The 19,754-nt window shown below is 37.2% G+C and overlaps 1 protein-coding gene across 1 annotated transcript in view; it reads left to right on the plus strand.

Moving 5' to 3' along the window:
* Positions 1–1,091: 1,091 nt before the first annotated feature.
* LOC115864404 (alpha-fetoprotein-like) overlaps positions 1,092–19,754 on the plus strand; it is a 38,745-nt gene continuing 20,082 nt past the window's right edge. The window contains exons 1-9 of the mRNA XM_030878078.2: positions 1,092–1,176; positions 2,287–2,338; positions 2,486–2,627; positions 3,957–4,168; positions 6,949–7,081; positions 10,105–10,202; positions 11,242–11,371; positions 16,854–17,065; positions 18,535–18,667. Of these exons, the coding sequence (XP_030733938.2) occupies positions 1,092–1,176; positions 2,287–2,338; positions 2,486–2,627; positions 3,957–4,168; positions 6,949–7,081; positions 10,105–10,202; positions 11,242–11,371; positions 16,854–17,065; positions 18,535–18,667 (1,197 nt within the window). The remainder of the gene's footprint in view (positions 1,177–2,286; positions 2,339–2,485; positions 2,628–3,956; positions 4,169–6,948; positions 7,082–10,104; positions 10,203–11,241; positions 11,372–16,853; positions 17,066–18,534; positions 18,668–19,754) is intronic.

Here is a 19,754-nt window from a genome sequence, read left to right on the forward strand (position 1 = left end):
TCTCGCGGGAACGTTGTCCCTGGATCACGGGACCCTGGCGGTGGCGGGCTGTACAGGCTCCCGGGAGGGGAGGTGTGGAGAGTGACCTGTGCTTGCACACAGGCTTCTTGGTGGCGGCAGCAGCCTTAGCGTCTCATGACCGTCTCTGGGGTCCGCGCTGATAGCCGCGGCTCGCGCCCGCCTCTGGAGCTCCTTTAAGCAGCACTGTTAATCTCCTCTCCTCGCGCACCAGGAAACAAAGAGGCAAGAAAACGTCTTTTGCCTCTTCGGCAGCTCCAGACTTTTTCCCGGACTCCCTCCCGGCTAGCGTGGCGCACTAGCCCCCTTCAGGCTGTGTTCACGCCGCCAATCCCAGTCCTCTCCCTGCGCTCCAACCTCTGAAGCCCGAGCCTCAGCTCCCAGCCCCGCCCGCCCGGGCGGGTGAGCAGACAAGCCTCTCGGGCTGGTAAGTGCCGGTTGGCACCGACCCTCTGTGCGGGAATCTCTCCGCTTCCCCCCCCCCCCCGCCCGCACCCCTGTTGCTGTGCTCTCCTCCGAGACGCCGAAGCTTCCCCCCTCCGCCACCCGCAGTCTCCGCCCGCGAAGGGACTTCCTAGTGTGTGGAAAGCTTTCCTCCTTCACAGCTCCCTCCCACTGGTGCGGGTCCCGTCCCTATCCTTTTGTCTCTGTTTATTCTTTTTTCTTTTGCCCTACCCAGGTACGTGGGGGGTTTCTTGCCTTTTGGGAGGTCTGTGGCCTTCTGCCAGCGTTCAGTAGGTGTTCTGTAGGAGTTGTTCCACGTGTAGCTGTATTTCTGGTGTATCTGTGGGGAGGAAGGTGATCTCCGCGTCTCGCTCTTCCGCCATCTTGAAGCTCCTCCCCTCCCCGACATGACTCATTTTAAAATCCAGTATTCTTTAATGAATGCTATCTATGAAAAATACTTCTTCATTGTCGTGAATTTCTGTAATTGTTTGAGGGTCATAGTGGCCAAGGTGGAAAAACATTCACCAGAAAAACGTTAATTATTAATAGCAATTACTTGGAAAGAATATAAAAGGATTCTTCAATTCAAATGATAGAATGTACTCTATAAAGATTCATCTGAAATAATGAAGACTGTTAGAACCATATCTTTGCTTGTTTTCTTCAGCTCCATTAAATGTCAGACTCTTCAGAGAAGTTTACTAGATGCAGGTAGGGAATCCTATTTACAATCTATACAGCCATGTGCCAGGAGATGAAACATAATGACTATTAACATATACATGGAAAGGCTATCTTAGTGCTCATCACTGTCAGTAGAGTCATTGAAGATTGCTAGAAATTAACCTGTGGAATAGATACAGAAAGAGAATTGATATATTGAAGCAACACACACAGGAAGATCTCATTTTCCATTTTCCACCTTACTTCCACTCTAGGTCAGAGAATGACATATTTCAAACTTGTATTTAAAATTGGATAAATGATTTTAGATAGAGCAATAGTGTTTATAGTAGCAAGAATAATCCCATGAGCTACATTATTCAGTACCTACTAAGTGCCAGGCACTGTGCTCAATGCTTCACACATAGGCTTTCATTTAATCCTAACAACCACCCAATGTAGTAGAAATTATTTACATTTGATAGAGAAACAGAACCTCTGAGTGCTTAAGTTATTTCCTCAAGGCCATATTGAGTATCAGAGCTAGAAGCTGAACTCAGAATGTTATCTCCAAAGCCTTTACTTGTTCATATGTAAATAATAATGGTTTCTTTATTAAATAGATAGCTGCTAAGCTCTTTTGAAGCTATTGATATTAGAAGGAAGACACTGTTTTCAATAGAGAGCATGTGTATGTGTATGTGGTGAGTGGAGATGATGAAGATGATGAGCGAATCCAAGATGTATGAGTTACTGTCTTTGCCAAATTAAGCCTGGCAAAGTGTTAATGTTTATACTTTTGTTCCTAATACCAGGCTTTAATTTTCTTAGTGTTCTTTGCGTGTGCTAGTAACTTCTAATAAAAGATAACCAAAGAGTCAAGTTTAATTAATTCAGAAGTATCAATACAGGTATGTGCAACTTATTTGTAAGCCAATGACGGTTCAACTACATGATGTGTTGGACTAGAAAGAAATCATTCACAGAATACAGTTTAAATAAAAGAAAAGATATATTCTTATAATTTGTTCTGGTTTATGATATAAACAAAAATAAATCTGGAAATTTATGAATGAATAAATATAGATTTGAATTGTCAAAGGGGATTTCAGTTTGGAAAATTTCCTCTTCTGTAAATAAAATCTCATTTTTTTTCAGCCATGCAGCACTCTAATAGCCAGAATTATCTAGAGGAGAACTTAAGAGCTGTGTGAGTTTTATTATCAGTATTCTTTTGTTTGAAATGTAAAATCATATTAATTATTTTGGGGGGGGAGTAGGGCAGTGATATAACAAGATTGATGGAGGAAAAGAGTTTGATTCTATCGTCAGCATTCACACAAGTGTTCTGTTTCAGCACTAGTATTATGGTTGCACAGTTTCTTCAGAAATTGACTTATGAAAAAGTACAAACCATAGTTAAAGAATTGCTAGATCTTGCAGAGAAGTGCAAGAGCCTCAAGCCACATGAATCACCTTCAGAATGTTGTCACCAATTGGTAGGTGAATCATGTTCTGCCTTTTTCTCTGTTGTTTTAAAAACTAAATTGCAAACAAAGGATGTTGTTATGAAGTGGGATGATTGAATAATTAGGCAAGGGATTTTAAGGCAACAATATGTACATGTGTCACACTCAAGATATAATCTTTGTAGGTTTATAAACTTACATTTTATCATTTCATATCTGGGAGATCAGACTCTGAGAACTAAATGCTCAAGAGAATGAATTATACCCTAGAATGCCAATTTGTTAATTTAAGTCGGTTGCTCTGTCTCTGTCACTAGAATATTATTGTCTGACATCCTCATATAAAGGTTTCTGGGAAATTAACGTACTGATTTTAAAAGTTTCTAAGAGAATATAAAAAAGAAGAAAAAAGTGAATATTATTATAGGCTTTTTTCCCACTTAGTAGAAAATCTTGGAAATTACTATCATCTCATAAAATATGTCTATCTTGTGATTAGAAAAATTCTTGATAAAAACTAACATATTCTTATAATCTACATATTTTTATATCAGTTATTCTCATATCAACAATTTAAATACAAATAAATAATTTTCTTTTTTATTTATAGATTTTTTTTCACTCCATCTTCTTGGGCTAAAACCTACCTTTTTTTTTTTCTTACCAGACTCTAAGTAGTCATAGAAAAATCATTAGTCTAATTAGAGACACACTTTAAATGAAGTTCCTTTGCCAGTGGCTAGCCTCACTTATTTTATATCGATTTCTTCTTATTTCCATTTCCAAAGATGACCTTTTTCTGCCCTTATCCCACAAATCTGGAAGCATATGTCATTTGAGGTTTACAGCATCCCACACATTTACTGCCATTCAAAGATACTTGAAAACTGAATCATTACATTTCTATTTGAATATTTGACACCGAATACACATTGCCTCAGAGTTTAACTTTTAAAATAAGCTCCCATGGAAACCAACTAAAAACAATGAGGAAGCAAGGAAAGCAAACTAAGAGCTGTTTCTTGGTGGGTAATTCTTATTAAAAATACCTTGATTTCTTTAGGTCCTGGACATTTTGGCTTACCTTTATTTTAATACCTTCAACTGTATGAAAATGAAGCACTTACATAGGTAGGGAGAAAATGATAAATTCTATTTGGCCAATGTCCAGCATGTGGGAATTTAGACTTAAGAACCTTTTAAAAGGCTTTCACTCAAAAGAGCTATGTCCAGGGACTGTTGGATACAGAGTATAACATTAAGCACTCAGTTGCCTTTTCTATATAATTCCTTAACTTTCCTGTGGTTAGAAATGTAGACCACAAGTGCCTTCCCTTAAGTTACTATTTCCTCCTACAGATGACTACCTTCCTAGAGCATATTTGCAATAACCAAGGGTTGGCTGACAGACATGTGTTTTCTGACTGTTGCAATACAAATAACTCAGCAAGACACAAGTGCTTCCTGTCATACAAAAAGGATGTTGCAGGTTACAGTGATATATCCCAAATTTCAAATCCTGAGCAGATCTGTGAGATGGACAAAGAGAATCATGTGCCAGTGAAAGAGAAGTAAGTCATATTTCCTTGCCAGGTCTTTGAAAAAGAGTGTTTTCCAATTTTGAAGACAGATCTTTTGTTTTAATATAAAAGCCTCTGAGTACCCAAAGCTTGATTATGTAAAATGAAAATTTGAGCTACAATTTATTTTTTTCCCTCACAATGACAACATGGTCTTAGTAAACCCAAGAGGGCATGAAAATGTCTGCACCATGAAACATTAAAAAGGACTAGGATCTGTAAGAGACCCATCTCCTCAAAGGTTAGGTTGGTCAGACCAGTAGCAAATGATGTTGAAAAATACAGTCTAGTAGGCAAAGGACACTAAACAGAGTATTGGGAATAGAGAGCAGATAATAGCTCAGGCAATGGGCTAGTATTTGGGAGGTTCACGAAGGGATGGCCGGAGGGGTATCTGATAGGCATGGAGATAGAGTCTGTCATTGGGAACCTAGGAATAAGTAATACTTGCGGATCGGACAGAGATGAGTTTTCTACTCAAGAACTCTGATTCTGTAATTTCCACCTGGAGTGGATGGCATGATAGCCCATGGGTAGGTGAGCTCATATTTTGGTTTCCTAGTTAGCACAGAAGTCTATCTTTTGAGAGTGAGGTACGAGCAAGTTAGAGGCAGGAAACCAAAACCAGAGAGAGGTAGAAATGACAAGAGAAGGACAAAGCTTCAGTTCTCAAGGAATGCAGTTCTGACCATCTGGTCAAGACAGACTCAGACACTAGGAAAAAGGGGAAGATCTGATTGCTGGATCTAGTGCAAAAGGCATGGTGGTGGTTTGATTTCAGATTTTAGACATGAAACTCTAAACCAGAAATGAATGAGCAGACAGGGTGACTTGATGTTGAACAACGTAAACACTTTTAATTCACCTATACATGGGCAGAATTGCCCCAGAAGTTACTGAGCCTTCAGGAAGGAATTAAATGGCCCCAGTCACTTAGGGAGAAAGGACTAAGAGATAAAGGATTGGGCCGGTTCCAACTGGTCTGACATTAGGGGCAACCAAATGGGAAACTGTAATATGAACTTGGCTACCTATTAAATGAAGTGCTAGCCACTCTAGGTGAGATTTATAAAATCATGTTCGGGCATTGTAAAATCAAGTTTGAGCATTCAGAGATTATGAAATCTAACCAATACTCAGGCAGTGAATCTAATCTCTTCTTGAACATTTACGATTAAGTCAGTATCAAGGAGTTATTTATATGCTAATTTAACTTATGTGCATACAACCATAAATATTCAGGGAAAAATAATTTTCTAACTACTTGCTTCATAATTATGTCAACAACTTTGTTTAGTTCTCAACCAAAGAAACAGTAACATATCAAAGCTAGAGGAAAAGTCTGCTATTTCAGTCTTATCAAAAGATAGCATAGAATACAGATACACCAAACAGTAGTTATTGTATCTTTGGATTATCTAAGGAATTTTCAATAACAGTTTTGATCATTGTAAGATAAGTGTGACCCTTTGTTACCTTGCAATAGGGACATTCTATTTTTAAATGGCTCTAATTATTAGAAAGCTTTTTCCTTATACTAAGTTCAGCTTTGCCTTTGGAGATTTGAAATTAGATTAGTTCATACTGAAAATCCTCTATGGGAACTAAGTTACTGCAGCACAAAAATGAACTCTTAGTTTAGCATAGTACCCAACAGAGAGCAGAGATATTGAATGGCTCCAATGAAATTTCCTATCAACCAGGAATTTTGCCTTATCTTGGGTGGCAGTTGTATCTTGATAATGTCAGTTTGCTTTCCTTTTTTTACAAGTTGGGCTTGAGAAACTTTGCTGAAATGTAACAAATCTATTGACTGAACTTCCAAGAGTAAGGGGGGTGAGGGTGGAGGTTGGGCGGGGGTCAGCATTTCCTCTAGTTTAGCCTTTTGCTTATACTATCCCCAAAATGATTAAAGACTTAACTATACTTTCATTTTGGCTTTTTGTCTTCATTGGCTACTCTGGAACTCTTCCAAGGGGTAACTCAGGAGTGCAAGATCCTTCCATCTTGGAGCTATACCATCTGGAGCAAGTGTTTCCAAGGTTACTGCAAAAAAGAAAGAGAGAGACTAGGGAACTGTGCAAAGTAATTACTAGCCAAACCTAGGAGTGGTGTATGGCATGTTTATTCATATTTCATTGATTAGAACTCAGTTATATGTTCCCACCTAACTGCAGGAGAGGCTGGAAAAGTAGTCTTCCTGTGAACACAAGAAAAGAAAGTGGATTTATGTGAGCATTGAGCCGGTTTTTGTCTGCAATGTCAACTTTTTCGGGATATTTGTGTGTGTGGGGAGGTGGGGCATAAATAATTTGAGTAAGCTTTGTGGACTAGTGTGAGGAGATATGATTATAAGTGAAAGGCAGGCCTGGTGCCCAGGCTCTATAATGAGTGTAAACACCCACCAATAGCTTCTAAATTTAACTCCCCTTCACCAGGTGTACAATTCTCCATTTACAATCAGTTTAGACTATTGAACTTTCTATCTCCTACTACTTAGATAAAAATGAAAAGTTTTAATTACTGATTTTCTTTACTTACTGGTCCAGAAAGTACAGTTGGTGACTTCATGGGCACTGTCTAACCTCACAGTGATCTCTCTGTAGTGAACTTTTGATGCATTTAAGTACAGTGCTATCCTATTTCTGTCACCATGAAATTCTAGACATTTCAGGTCAACAAAACTAAATGAATCCTAAGTTTTTAAGAAACAGTGTCAGCATATGTTCTTGAATTCCAAATTATATAGCTTTGTATCTGTCAAATTACAGGTACATTTATGAAACTTCTAGGAAGCATCCATTCTTGTATGGACCCACTATTCTGACCATGTCTGCTTGCTATGAAACAGCTGTTCGGTCTTGTTGCCAAGAAGACAATAAGACTGAATGCTTCCAGATAAAGGTAAGCTATTCATATGTCAACCCTTACTTAGGGACTTGTTATGCTAAGTGTGGACTATGGACCAGTAGCATATGCATCACCTGGAAGCTTGTTAGAAATACAGTCTGAAGCTTTTCTCCAGACCTGCTAAAGAAGACTTCATTTTAACAAGATACTCAGGCAATTCTTATAGTCCTTCAATTTTGAGAAGCATGATCTAGCATAAATATAACTTCATAGTAAGTATTTAATATTCCAGTTATTATTTCTGTATAACAAAACACCCCAAAATTTAGTGGCTCAAAACAATAACAATGAGTTTAGTACTCTTATGGTGTCAGTGGGTCAGGAATTCAGGAAGGGCTCATCTGGGCTTTTCTGGCTACTGATTTTTCATGGGGTTGCAGTCAATGGCTGGGGCTCTGAAGGTCTGTAGTACCTGGGGGTTGGTCCAACATCTCTTTCTCCTCATATTATCTCAGGGCCTTTCCATGTGATCTCTCTGCCTTGGCTGGTTTGGGCTGCTTCACAGAATGGCAGCCTCAGGGAAACTGGACTGCTGACATATGGCCAAAGTCTCAAGAATGAGTTTTCTAGTGGATGAAGCACAAATTGCATGGCCTTTTATGATCAGGATTCAAAAGTTACTTCTGCTCTACTCTATTGGTTGAAATATAATAAAATGTCACCAGTTTGAAGGGGAAAGTAAATATACTGTAACGAAAGCTCATTGTAAGAAGAACATGGGATAGAAGTTGTTATTATAGCCATCTTTGGAAAATACAGTTAGCCTCACACTTAATTTTAACTGTGTGGCTTTTTCTCCTTCATTGAATAGACATAAATCGGTGATTAGTTCCATGATAAAAGTACTTTTTATGTATGTTCATTAAAGGTTCTAAATATCAACACAAAATAGCCATCCTTAGAAGGCACACCAGATGGATTTTCCCCAAGGTCATGCTGAAATGAATAGTAGTTTGATAATCATTTTGATGAATTCCTCAAGTCTAAGGGCAGTGCTGCTTCTTCCTTGCTGTTTTCTTTGATCTCCTCAGTGAGAATTTCTCTCATATTCCTCTCAACCCCCATTTGTCTATTCCTCTAAAGCTGTTTCTCCTGTTGAGCTCCTCATCATCTACCTTGTGTAAGAAATTAAATAACGTATCTAAAGAGTCTGACATATGCTAAGTACTCAATAATCGCAGCAATTATCATTAAAGCTACTTATATATATTTCTTTCCCTAGTCATCTCCAATTCCTTCAGAAGCCAATTCTGAATTCCTAAGCAGGACAGTCATTTTTTTCCTCCTGTTGGCTTCATATTATTAAAAACAACAAAAACAAGTGATTGTGTAGACTTAGGTCTCATTACCTGGCATTTTGGAAGAATGAACTTTTTCATGAAGGTGAGTTTTTTTTAGGTAACTTGTTTCAAAGTTTTCTTAATCTTAACCCTTTCAGAGGAAATTTTTCCTTAATGTATAACATGCCCCTATAATTTTTAAAAAAATTTTTTATTGGAGTATAGTTGATTTACAATGTTGTGTTAGTTTCTGCTGCACAGCAAAGTGAATCAGTTATACATATATCCACCCTTGTTTAGATTCTTTTCCCACATAGGTCATTGCAGAGTATTGAGTTCCTTGTGCTATACAGTAGGTTCTTCTCAGTTATCGATTTTTTATATAGTAGTGTGTATATGTCAATCCCAATCTCCCTATTTATCCCTACCCCCCAACCCCGATTTCCCCCTGGTAACCATAAGTTTATTTTCTACATCTGTGACTCTATGTCTGTTTTATAAATAAGTTCATTTGTACTATTTTTTTTTAGATTCCACATATAAGCAATATCATATGATATTTGTCTTTCTCTGTCTGACTTATTTCACTCAGTATGACAATCTCTAGGTCCATCCACATACTAAGCATAAGCAGATGCTTTTAAGTTAGCTAAGAGTTCTTTTCTCCTCTCCCTCACTTTGTGATGTTTACAGTCTTGCTGCCTCCAGGGTGTCTGTTTCAAGAAGTTATTACTCCTTGCCCAGAGAAAATTGCATAGCCAATCATGTAAAACTTGTATCTATGATCAGAGAATGCAGTTTATGAGTTAAGCCTTCACAGACTCTCTTGTGAAGAAGTGGATAAGCTTGTTTGTATTTGATTTCAAATGAGTATAATACAACAAAATAAGAATAAAAATAATAATTATATTATAATTAATTATAAAGTATAATTTATTATCGTTGTGCCAGATTTGTGGTTTGAATATTGCCTCTGTATACATTATCTAACTTGTTCTTAAAAAAAAGCATTGTAAGGTGTTGTTACCCCAAGTTAAAATAATATATGGTCAATATAATGTTTTAAGTGAATATATAGAGCTTTTCTGAAATTTTAAAATGTTGTTTATTCTCCAATCACACAGAGATACCAATTTTGGTATATTTCCTTTTATTCATTTTTTTCATTCACAGGTTTTATTTTGTACATTGTTGTGATCAAATTGAATATACAGTTTTGGTTAGAGACCTAAATACATGTGCTTTTTATTAGAAGTCAAAAGTCAAAATTCTGGGTTAAAGAATATAAATGTTTTCTTGGGGGGGGCTCCATTAATATATATTGCAAAACTGGAACATATATCATAGATAAGCATTTGGAGACATGTTCAGGATGACAGGGCTAGTAACTTGAATAAAACCAAAATACAACTGTAAGACGTTATCAAAATTTATTCTAGTGGCTCCCTGGATTTTTGTTTGTCCACTTTCTTGTTCTCATTTATATGCCAAATGTCTAAGTTCTGGGACAAACAATCTCTGGGGAAGTGAGATGCTATTTTATAAAAGACAAAAAACAAAAAAACAGAACCTTCACCAAATTATGCTTTTACATTTGGCCTCATAGATAAGACAATAAAATCTTTCTAATTTTGAGGAGATACTTGATGTTTATTTTTCTCTCTTCTTTACTAACCATGAGATAAACTTCTTCTGTTGTTACCATAGTTCTTTGATGAGACGGTTTTCTAATTACAGCTAGAACCCATCAGAAAATACGTTAGAGAAATATCTTTGAGGCATCACCACTTATGTGAGATTGGGATTAAATTCAACCACAAAGTAGCAAAAGCAGTGTAAGTTACCTATTTAGATTTGTGGACTTTGTTGCTTTGTATCACCCTCTTTGATTAAACTCATTTGAAAAATCATTTATCTTTCATTTGCTAATGTCTCAGTGCAAATCTGGTTCCTTTCTCTACACGTGTGCTATTTGCCTGTTCAATAGGGCACACTGGGCTGTGCCTGAAACTGCACAGTCCTCCTCTCTACCCACTATCTCCTGTGGGGTTGATATCTCCTCTATCAACTTCTTTCATCAGCTCAAATCCTTTAGGCTCTTCTCCAGTGCACAAAAGTTTCTGTACATTCAGATGCTCACACTTAGTAGTTCTTCATGGTAAAGGCTGGAGGACAAAAGGTATTTTTCTCTTGGAAGATAAGAAATATTTTGGCTCTAATGTCATGTAGGACAGAAAAAGTGAGTGGTGTTTTTTGAGGTGGGGATAGAGGAGTGTGGGGTGGGAGGAGAATTTGATGCTACTCAGTGTGCCTGTATCTTGGGCCCAGATTGTGTTTCTGTCCCAAGTTTACCCCTGAAGACATGCATCTTCCCTTATATCACCTTCATCCCCAATTTAGGATAACAGTGGGCTGCCTGGAAGCTCAGTTTTCCTTATAAGGCAAGCCCATTTTTCATATTTCTAGAAAAATATCAGGGATGTTTTTCAGTTGTCAACAGAGAGGGACAAGGGAGAACCAAACCTCTTACAATTATTATCTTTCTGATAAAGAATTTTATTTGGAAAGTCAGGTCAGATAAATTCCCAAATTACCTATCTAAGCAACTCAACTACTTTAAGCAATAATTTGAATGATGAAAATGACTGTATTTACACGATTATGAAGTGAATAATTTTCATTTTGTGATTTACATCTTTGTATGGCTCTGGGTTCTATCACTGTAGAAAAAGAAAGCACTTATAATATACAACTGTCTTCATCCTACATTTGCAACTGTGTTTCTATTCTTTTGGTTACTCAATGAACTACAACTAATTTTAGAAAGAATTGAATTCAAAAAACTGTTTAAAATGTACTTTTTTTTTTTTCCAGGGAATTGGTTCTGTTGACTAAAAAACAACCTAAAGCTAACTTTTCTGAAATTGCCAAACTGGCCATGGATATTAAAAATCTGCATCAGATCTGTTGTGAAGGAAATACAGTAGGGTGTGTGCTTGGCAGAGTAAGACTTTCTCTTTTCTTAAAACTCTTTAAAATACTTGTACTTTTTAAATAAAAGTGAGGGTGGTATAGATGAATCTAAAAAAGTAATTATCATTTCTCAATATTACCAACAGAATGGTGTCTCCCCTCGTCTCTCTTCTCTTCTCATGAAACAATTTTTTTCTTTCTTTTCCTCCCTTCCTTGCTTCCTTCCTCCTTTCCTTCTTTCCTTCCTTCCTTCCTCATTCTATCTACTTTATTCTTTTATTCTTAAATTTTTAGAGCTGGCTGCTAATTTTCTTCCAAATTGAGATTGTATTTCATTCATCTTTGAATCTCTAGGAAGTCTTAGAATTGCAAACTATACCCTCAGGCCTTATCAGCCTGGAGGAAAGAAGAAACCACCAAAAGCAAAGATGTGGCGTCAAGGGGCAAGGGCTGGGGCATGGACAGCATAGAACTCACCTGCCCCACGTCCAAATGTAAAGTCTCAAAATCCCAGAGAAGGAAAAAAATTGTAGCTGTTAAAATCCTGATAACGTTTTAGTAAATCACAAGTTACAAGTATGTTCCTATTCATTCTACAAGTTTGAAAACTGAATAATTTTCATCATGATAAAAAATAAAACAGAAACAAAGAAAGACTACAATCATGATTTCAGTGAGGAATCTATGACTCTTATGGGCAGAAATCCTTACCCCCAACAATTTTTGCCCCATTACACATAGATTAAGGAATGTGGGTAACAATATCAGTTAAAATAGAAAAATCATTGAATCGAACACTCAGTAGAACCCCTAAGATTCTAAGTCCTCAAATGTCTACTTTGCTGGAACAGAGAGTTGGGGTCGGACCATAGCTTTCCCTTGGCAGCCATCGCAGTTGGCCATTGTTTGGTCAGTGCTTGACCGAAAGATGGTGGCTGCTACTGCCAATTCCATCCTGGAGATAGACAATATAAAGTTGCTTCTTGGATTACTTCCCGTATGGCAAGAATCTCAACGCATACTGGAAGCGATACTATCCTATACACTTAGAAGTCGTGCTGGCTCTTTAGGATAGGCTCTCAGGATCCTATCTGCATGACGATTAGGTGAAAATTACAGGGAACTTTGGGACCTATCCATAGGTATTAAAACAAAACAAAAGAAAAATCTCTAAAATCCTTTAACACATAAACAATACCGATGCCAAACTGGTAACTCTAGAACAGCTCCTGTTATTGTCTATACTATGACAGGAATGCTAGAACAATCTCCAGTTATTTAATTGTATTAGGTAGTATTAATAAGCAATATAAAGTAACTTCAGATAGTTCTGGCATTCCTTTCTTATTCTAGACTATAAAGGAAACAGGTTTAGAGTTATTAGCTTGACAAAGATACTTTTATGTGTTGAGATGTTTCACTCTGTTTTAGAGGTTGTCTTGTTTTGTCTTAAATAGGATGGATTCTGAACATTAGTAAATATTCTTTTGTCTTCTTGGGATGATCATTTGATTTTTATTGTTTGACTTATCCATTGAAGAATTATATTAAAAGATTTCTTAATATTTACCCATTTTTACATTGCTCAAGTCAATATCATTTTACTATATCTATGGTGTCTCTCTCTCTCTCCATATATATATGTCACAATTTTGCATTTATCTTTAGATGTGAAATGGATCTAGAACTTTCTTTTTTGGCACATATTTTATCAGGTTTTGGTATCCAGTTATGATAACTTCTAAAAGATGAATTAGAATTTTTTTCCTTTCGAATTCTCTGAAATAACTTAAATAGCACTGTAACTTACCTGTTTTCAGGTTTGTCTGTGAAACTGGAGGAGGGATGGAGATACAAACTGATGTGACAGCTTCTCCATTTCTTTTGTTATGGATTTATTTAAACATTTTTTTAGTCAATCTTTATTATTCATGAATTCTATACTTGAGAATTCACCTACATGCCAAAATTTATTTGTGACCCCCAAATCAATACTCACAGCACTTTGTGGTCATTCCCAGATTTATGCATGCTCAGAGCAGTGGAAATCTGAGTTGCCACATGTGCATGGCTCCAGCTAGAACAGAACAAGGTGATGCTCTCTGCCTTCTTGTTGTAGCTCTCATACTGTAAATAGGTGTTCTTTTTGCAGTCTATTAAGTGCCACATTTTCTGCATTTCTGTGCTTTTTGTTGATGAGTTAGCTCTTTACAATGGCCCGAGTATAGTTCTGAAGTGTTGTCTAGTGTTCCTAGAAGCTGTGATGTGCCTTGTGGAAAGAATATGTATTTTATTTTATTAGAGTATAATTGCTTTACAGTGGTGTGTTAGTTTCTGCTTTATAACAAAGTGAATCAGCTATACATAAACATATACCCCCATATCTCCTCCCTCTTGCGTCTCCCTCCCACCCTCCCTATCCCACCCCTCTAGGTGGTCACAAATCTCCGAGCTGATCTTCCTGTGCTATACGGCTGCTTCCCACTAGCTATCTGTTTTACATTTGGTAGTATATATAAGTCCATGCCACTCTCTCACCTCGTCCCAGCTTACCCTTTCCCCCTCCCTGTGTCCTCAAGTCCATTCTCTATGTCTGCATCTTTATTCTTGTCCTGCCCCTAGGTTCTTCAGAACCTTTTTTTTTTTTAGATTCCATATGTATGTGTTAGCATACGGTATTTATTTTTCTCTTTCTGACTTACTTCACCCTGTATGACAATCTCTAGGTCCATCCACCTCACTACAAATAACTCAGTTTCGTTTCTTTTTATGACTGAGTAATATTCCATTGTATATATGTGCCACATCTTCTTTATCCATTCATCTGTTGATGGACACTTAGGTTGCTTCCATGTCCTGGCTATTGTAAATAGAGCTGCAATGAACATTGTGGTACATGACTCTTTTTGAATTATAGTTTTCTCAGGGTATATGCCCAGTAGTGGGATTGCTGGGTCGTATGGTAGTTCTATTTTAGAATATGTATTTTAGATAAGCTTTGTTCATGCATGAGGAACAGTGCTGGTGGCTATGAGTTCAATGTGAATAAATCACCCATATGCAGGAGTCCCCCTTATTGCCCCCTTTGCTTCCTGAGGTTTCAGTTAATCACAGTCAACTTTCATCTGAAAATATTAAACAGAAAAATCCAGAAATCAACAATTCACAAGTTTTAAATTGTGCACCATTCTGAGTAGCATGATGAAATCTTGTGCCATCTTGTGCCATCTCATCTGGGACGTGAATCATCCCTTTGTCCAGCGTTTCTCGGGGATTAGTGACTTAGCAGCCATATAGGTTATCAGATTGGCTGTCCTGGGATCACAGTGCTTGTGTTCAAGTCACCCTTACTTTACTTAACAATGGCCCCAGTGCACAAGAGTAGTGATGCTGGCAATTTGGATCTGCCAAAGAGAAGCCATAAAGTGTACCCTTGAAGTGGAAAGGTGGAAGTTCTCAACTTAATAGGAATGAGAAAAAAAAAATCATATGCTGAGGTTGCTAAGATCAATGGTAAGAACAAATCTTTTATCTGTGAAATTGTGAAGAAGGAAAAAGAAATTCATGTTAGTTTTGCTGTCACACCTCAAACTGCCAAAGTTTTGGCCACAGTGCATGATAAGTGCTTAATTAAGGTGGAAAAGGCATTAAAATTGTACAATAAGGTATTTTGAGAGAGAGAGAGAGAGACCACATTCACATAACTTTTATTACAGTATATTGTTATAATTGCTCTATTTTATTATAAGTTATTTTTGTTAACCTCTTACTGTTCCTAATTTATAAATTAAACTTTATCATAGGTATGTATGTACAGGAAAAAACATAGTATATATAAGATTTGGTACTATCTGCAGTTTCAGGCATTGACTGGGGGTCTTGGAATGTAACCCCTGTGGGTAAGGGGGGGCTACTCTATATTAAATAAGGTGTTTTTAAACAGAAACATACACAAAATAAGGTTATGTCTTGATCTGTTGACGAAAATGTGGCCAGAGACTTGCAGAAAACTTGTTCTGTATTTCCTCTAGGGTAGATGATTCAATATTCATGAATTCAGTGTTTATAACTACTGTGAGTAATGAGAATCAACTGTACTTATTTTTGTCAGGTTTTAAAATATACATTTTCCTTTAAAAAAATCTCCTTCATTAGCACTTTCTCATTTAGAAATATAGAGTTCTACATGACAATATTATTATTTGATAACTAAAAACATCAATTATGTAGTTATACCTCCTTTCCCCCCCATGTATATATGTTTTCTCCTTTAAGTAATTAGTTTTGCAAAGAGACTATTTAATTTACTGTTCTTTTCCAAGACAGAGTTCTTGGAAAACGACATTTACTCCAGTCTCACAACTAGGTGGAGCCTAGTCAGAAGTGATTTATGTCATTTCTAGGCCTGGCCTATAAAATCTCCTGTCCAAAACACCCAATCTGAGGTCAGTGTTAGAATCTACAGGTTGGAGATGACAGGGCCTCTGTCAGCCTGGTTCTCAGAACTACTGCCCGGAGGCAATACACCTCCCCTTCTCAATAGGACTTTATTGAGAAAGAAACAGGCTGGATCCTATTAAGCCACTGAGAGCAGGCTCGTCACTTAACTAATGTACACACTCTCCCTTATCGGTCTCAACCTGACCTCACAATGCAGCTTCAATTTACCACTCTCAGATCTAGATCTTCAGTACATTCTTCTTCTCTCCTGATCCCTTAATCTTAATCTCAACTAAATTTTCCCAATGAGCTCAAAATGTCCTATATACCATTTCCCATGTACGCCATGTTCTTCACATCTAAGACTCTTTTATATAAAGATGGATAATTCTAGTATGCTTTTCCTCTCCATTTGTTTCCAACTAACTTCTATTTGTCCTTCAAGATTCAAATCATTCAAGATCTTCACTCTGACCTTTATCCAGTCTGGATTGCCAATCTCTCTTTTTTCTTCCAAAATATAACACGTGCATTTCTCTAACAATTTATTTTATAATGCATTATTATTCTTGTTTAACTACTTGACTCTCCAACTAGATTGTGAGCTCCTTAAGTATAGAGACTAGCTTGTTCATACACACATGTACTTATTTTTGTATGTGTATATATAAGTAAATATGTAAGTTTTATAGTAATATTACAGTAATGTATATAGAAAATGACAGAGACAAAATGTTTTCTAAACTGGGATCCCAGAACGATAACAACAGTAGCAAGTAATAAAACTCTTCATTTGTATTTTGTTGGGCTAAACTTGAAAACAATAATACCGTCTGTCTCTCTTTAAGTTCTGTAAGAGATGTTAGAAGAACTTGTGACACTTCAGTAAAGTCAAATAGAGAAGGTTTCTTAGTAGAATGAGTCACTATAAATGACCTTTTTTGGTCTCGCAGTTTGCCATGGAAAAAGCAATATAAGATGCCAAGTTTTTCTCTGGTTTTCTACTGATAACAATAAAAAGAAATAAGTTCAGAATGAAGTCATCAAAAATTACTGCTCTTTTATGTTTATAGAGCCAGCTTATGAACTATACCTGCTCTAAACAGGCTACACCATCCAGCAAGATCACTCCATGCTGTGAACTGCCAGAACCATTCCGAGGGGAATGCATTATCAACTCAGAAAATGACAAACCTGATCTCTCATCCCTGCCACTTAGCAGGTTTACAGAAGACCAGTTTGTATGCAAACAATTCACTGACAAACAAGATGACTTCCTACAAGAGTAATATGGCTTTTTGTAAAATCTTAGTAATGGTATATTGTATTTATGGATTCTTTGGGAGAGATTGCAAACTTGAATGATGACAGAGGCGAGCCAATGATGTGAGTGAATGGTTAAATGGCTGAGAGGAGATGCCTTGTGGAGTCCAAGGTTGCAGCTACTATTTGGCTCTAGCTACTTGTAACCATATGGGAATGTAGGCTTTGGGTCGTTGGATCAACTGCATTTTGAGAGAAGTTGGAAGTCTCTTGATTTTTAAATGTTGACAACTAATATACGAATTTTAAAAAACACAGTGAGCGTCAAGTGTGTGCAGGCTTTGCTCTGAGGGACTTAGAGTCATCCCTAAGTAAGGGTTTCAGATTGGTATGCCTGGCCAGCTCTTCTAATTAATTTAATACCTACTCTCAAAGCCATAGTGTGGCATTACAAGATTAAAGAGATGGAGTTCTAACATCTCTGGTGTCCAATCAGAAGTGCAAATTATTTGGGGCATAAAGCAAACTGATTTCAATATATTATAATATTAAGACAACATTACTGAGTGATTGAAATAGTTCCAAAGTCACTTTGTGAAGTATTATTTGGAGCAGCTAAATTCTAACAAAACGTAAGAATTTGAATTTTCCTCAAAGTTTTCTGTAGATTGACTTTAGCTATATTTCTGAAATTACATTTGACACTGGCTTATAAAAGTAAATGTCACTACCTGAACTCACTTATCCCTAAACTTGCATTTAGTATTGAAAAAGTCGATAGGCACAACTTCCTAGTGGAAATTACGTTAGACTATGAGTTGTGAGACCTGAGTTCCAGTCTAGCTTGGTCATGCATCAGCTTTGAAATGCAGTTCAAGCCACTTAATTTCCCCAGACTTTTGGGTTCCAACTGTAAACTGAGGCAGTTGGATAAGATCACTTCAGATGTCCCTTCTGCAATTCTATGATTCCTTTGAAAATATTCTAGAGTCCAAATTTCTCTTTCTTGTAACCCAGAAGAACGTGCAGATTATGGACAACTGGTGCTTGAAGGCTTATGTGGGAAACAGGGGAAGATGGTTATTTAATACCTAGTCAGCACAGTCTTACAAAAAAATTGTAATATTTATAAAATCTAGCCTCAAAGGTCATCAAGAAAATGTTCTCACCCAAACACTTGAAATGAATTTCTAGTAAAAGTAAGGAGAGACCCTGAGCCAGGAACTAAATCTTGTCAGGATGTTTTAGGTTCAAGTTTGAATCTGCCACTCACTACTGTGTAACTTTGGAAAAATCACGTAATTTTATTGATTTGGTTTCCTTATCTCAAAATCTAGCCAATAAAACTTCCCTGCCAGCCTCCCAAGATTTTCAAATACCTAAAGTCAGTTAAAATATTGAATAAATGTCATGGTCATAGGTGGCTTTTGAAAGAAAACTATGGCTTCAGAATTTAGTGTTTACTTTCTGATATTCTTCATGTGCTTACAGGTTTCTTTATGAATATTCAAGAAGACATCCAGAGTTGGCAGTTCCGGTGATTTTAAGAGTGGATACAGTATATCAAAACTTACTGGGAAAATGCTGTAAATTAGAAAATCCTCTGGAATGCTATAGTCATGGGGTAAATTCCTTTTTTTACACCTGTTTCTCATAAGTGATTATAAACATAGGGAAAAGTCCAATGCTGTTAGTAGTGCTGTACTTTTGTAAGATGATTATGCATGTTCTTTCTAATTGCAAGCACTACACAAAAACTTTGATTTCTGTCTAAACCAAAGGCCACATCATTATACAGCAGCAACTTTCTGTGTGAGTCACTGCCTTATAGATTCTGTGTTTTATGAAAACAACTCTGTGCAATCTTCTCTAAAGTTTGCTTGGCATGGTAGCAGGTAGCATGAAAGCATAGCCTATTAGGGTGGGGGAAGGTTGACGGTTTTCACCAAGCAGGCCTGGAAACTGTCCCTATCTCAGGCCAGAAATCATACTGTTCACAGTCAGCAGCTCCTGTTGTGTAGTTGACATGGAAAAAGCCGGTTGCCTTACAACTCTCTGACCAGACAATCTGTTATCCACAGTTTACCAGGAGCCAGGTGGTTCTGGCTTTTGTTATGCTAATTAGTGGGTGGGGATGGAGGATGAAGGCATTTCTTGTCCTGTTTGAGCTCAAGCAGGTACACCTAGCATCTTCCTGTTCCCAGAGAGAAGGCTAAATGAAGGCGACTTAGTCTTTTGTAGGTTAGCACCCTTTCATAGCATCACCTGTAGACTCCACAATCATCATTATGATAATAGCCCCTTATAGGAGCATGGATGTTTAGAGTTTACAAAGTAGCTTTGCAACAAGTGTCCTATTTTATTCTCACAACAGCTTGGTAAGATAGGTAATGGCATAAGTACTAGCTACATTTTGTAGATGAGAGTTTTGAGTTTCAGAAGGTTCAGGTGACTTGTCCAATGTCACACAGGCAGTAAGGACAAGGCTAAGTGTTAAATCCAGGCAAACAGTTTGCCAATCAGGTAAAATTTTTACTATAACAAATACTGTTTATTAGGATCAGGTGGACTGGGTCTGATTACTTAAGAAGATAACCAGTGCTCCTACCAAAGAGCTAAGTCTGCAAGGTCACTCGTATCTTCCCACTGGAATTTTATTTGCACTGTTCAAGAATTCTTTGAACTTTCATTTAGCTCTGAGAATTCCATGT

This window comes from Globicephala melas, chromosome 5 (genome assembly GCF_963455315.2).
Source record: "Globicephala melas chromosome 5, mGloMel1.2, whole genome shotgun sequence".
In the NCBI taxonomy this organism is placed as follows: Eukaryota; Metazoa; Chordata; class Mammalia; order Artiodactyla; family Delphinidae; genus Globicephala; species Globicephala melas.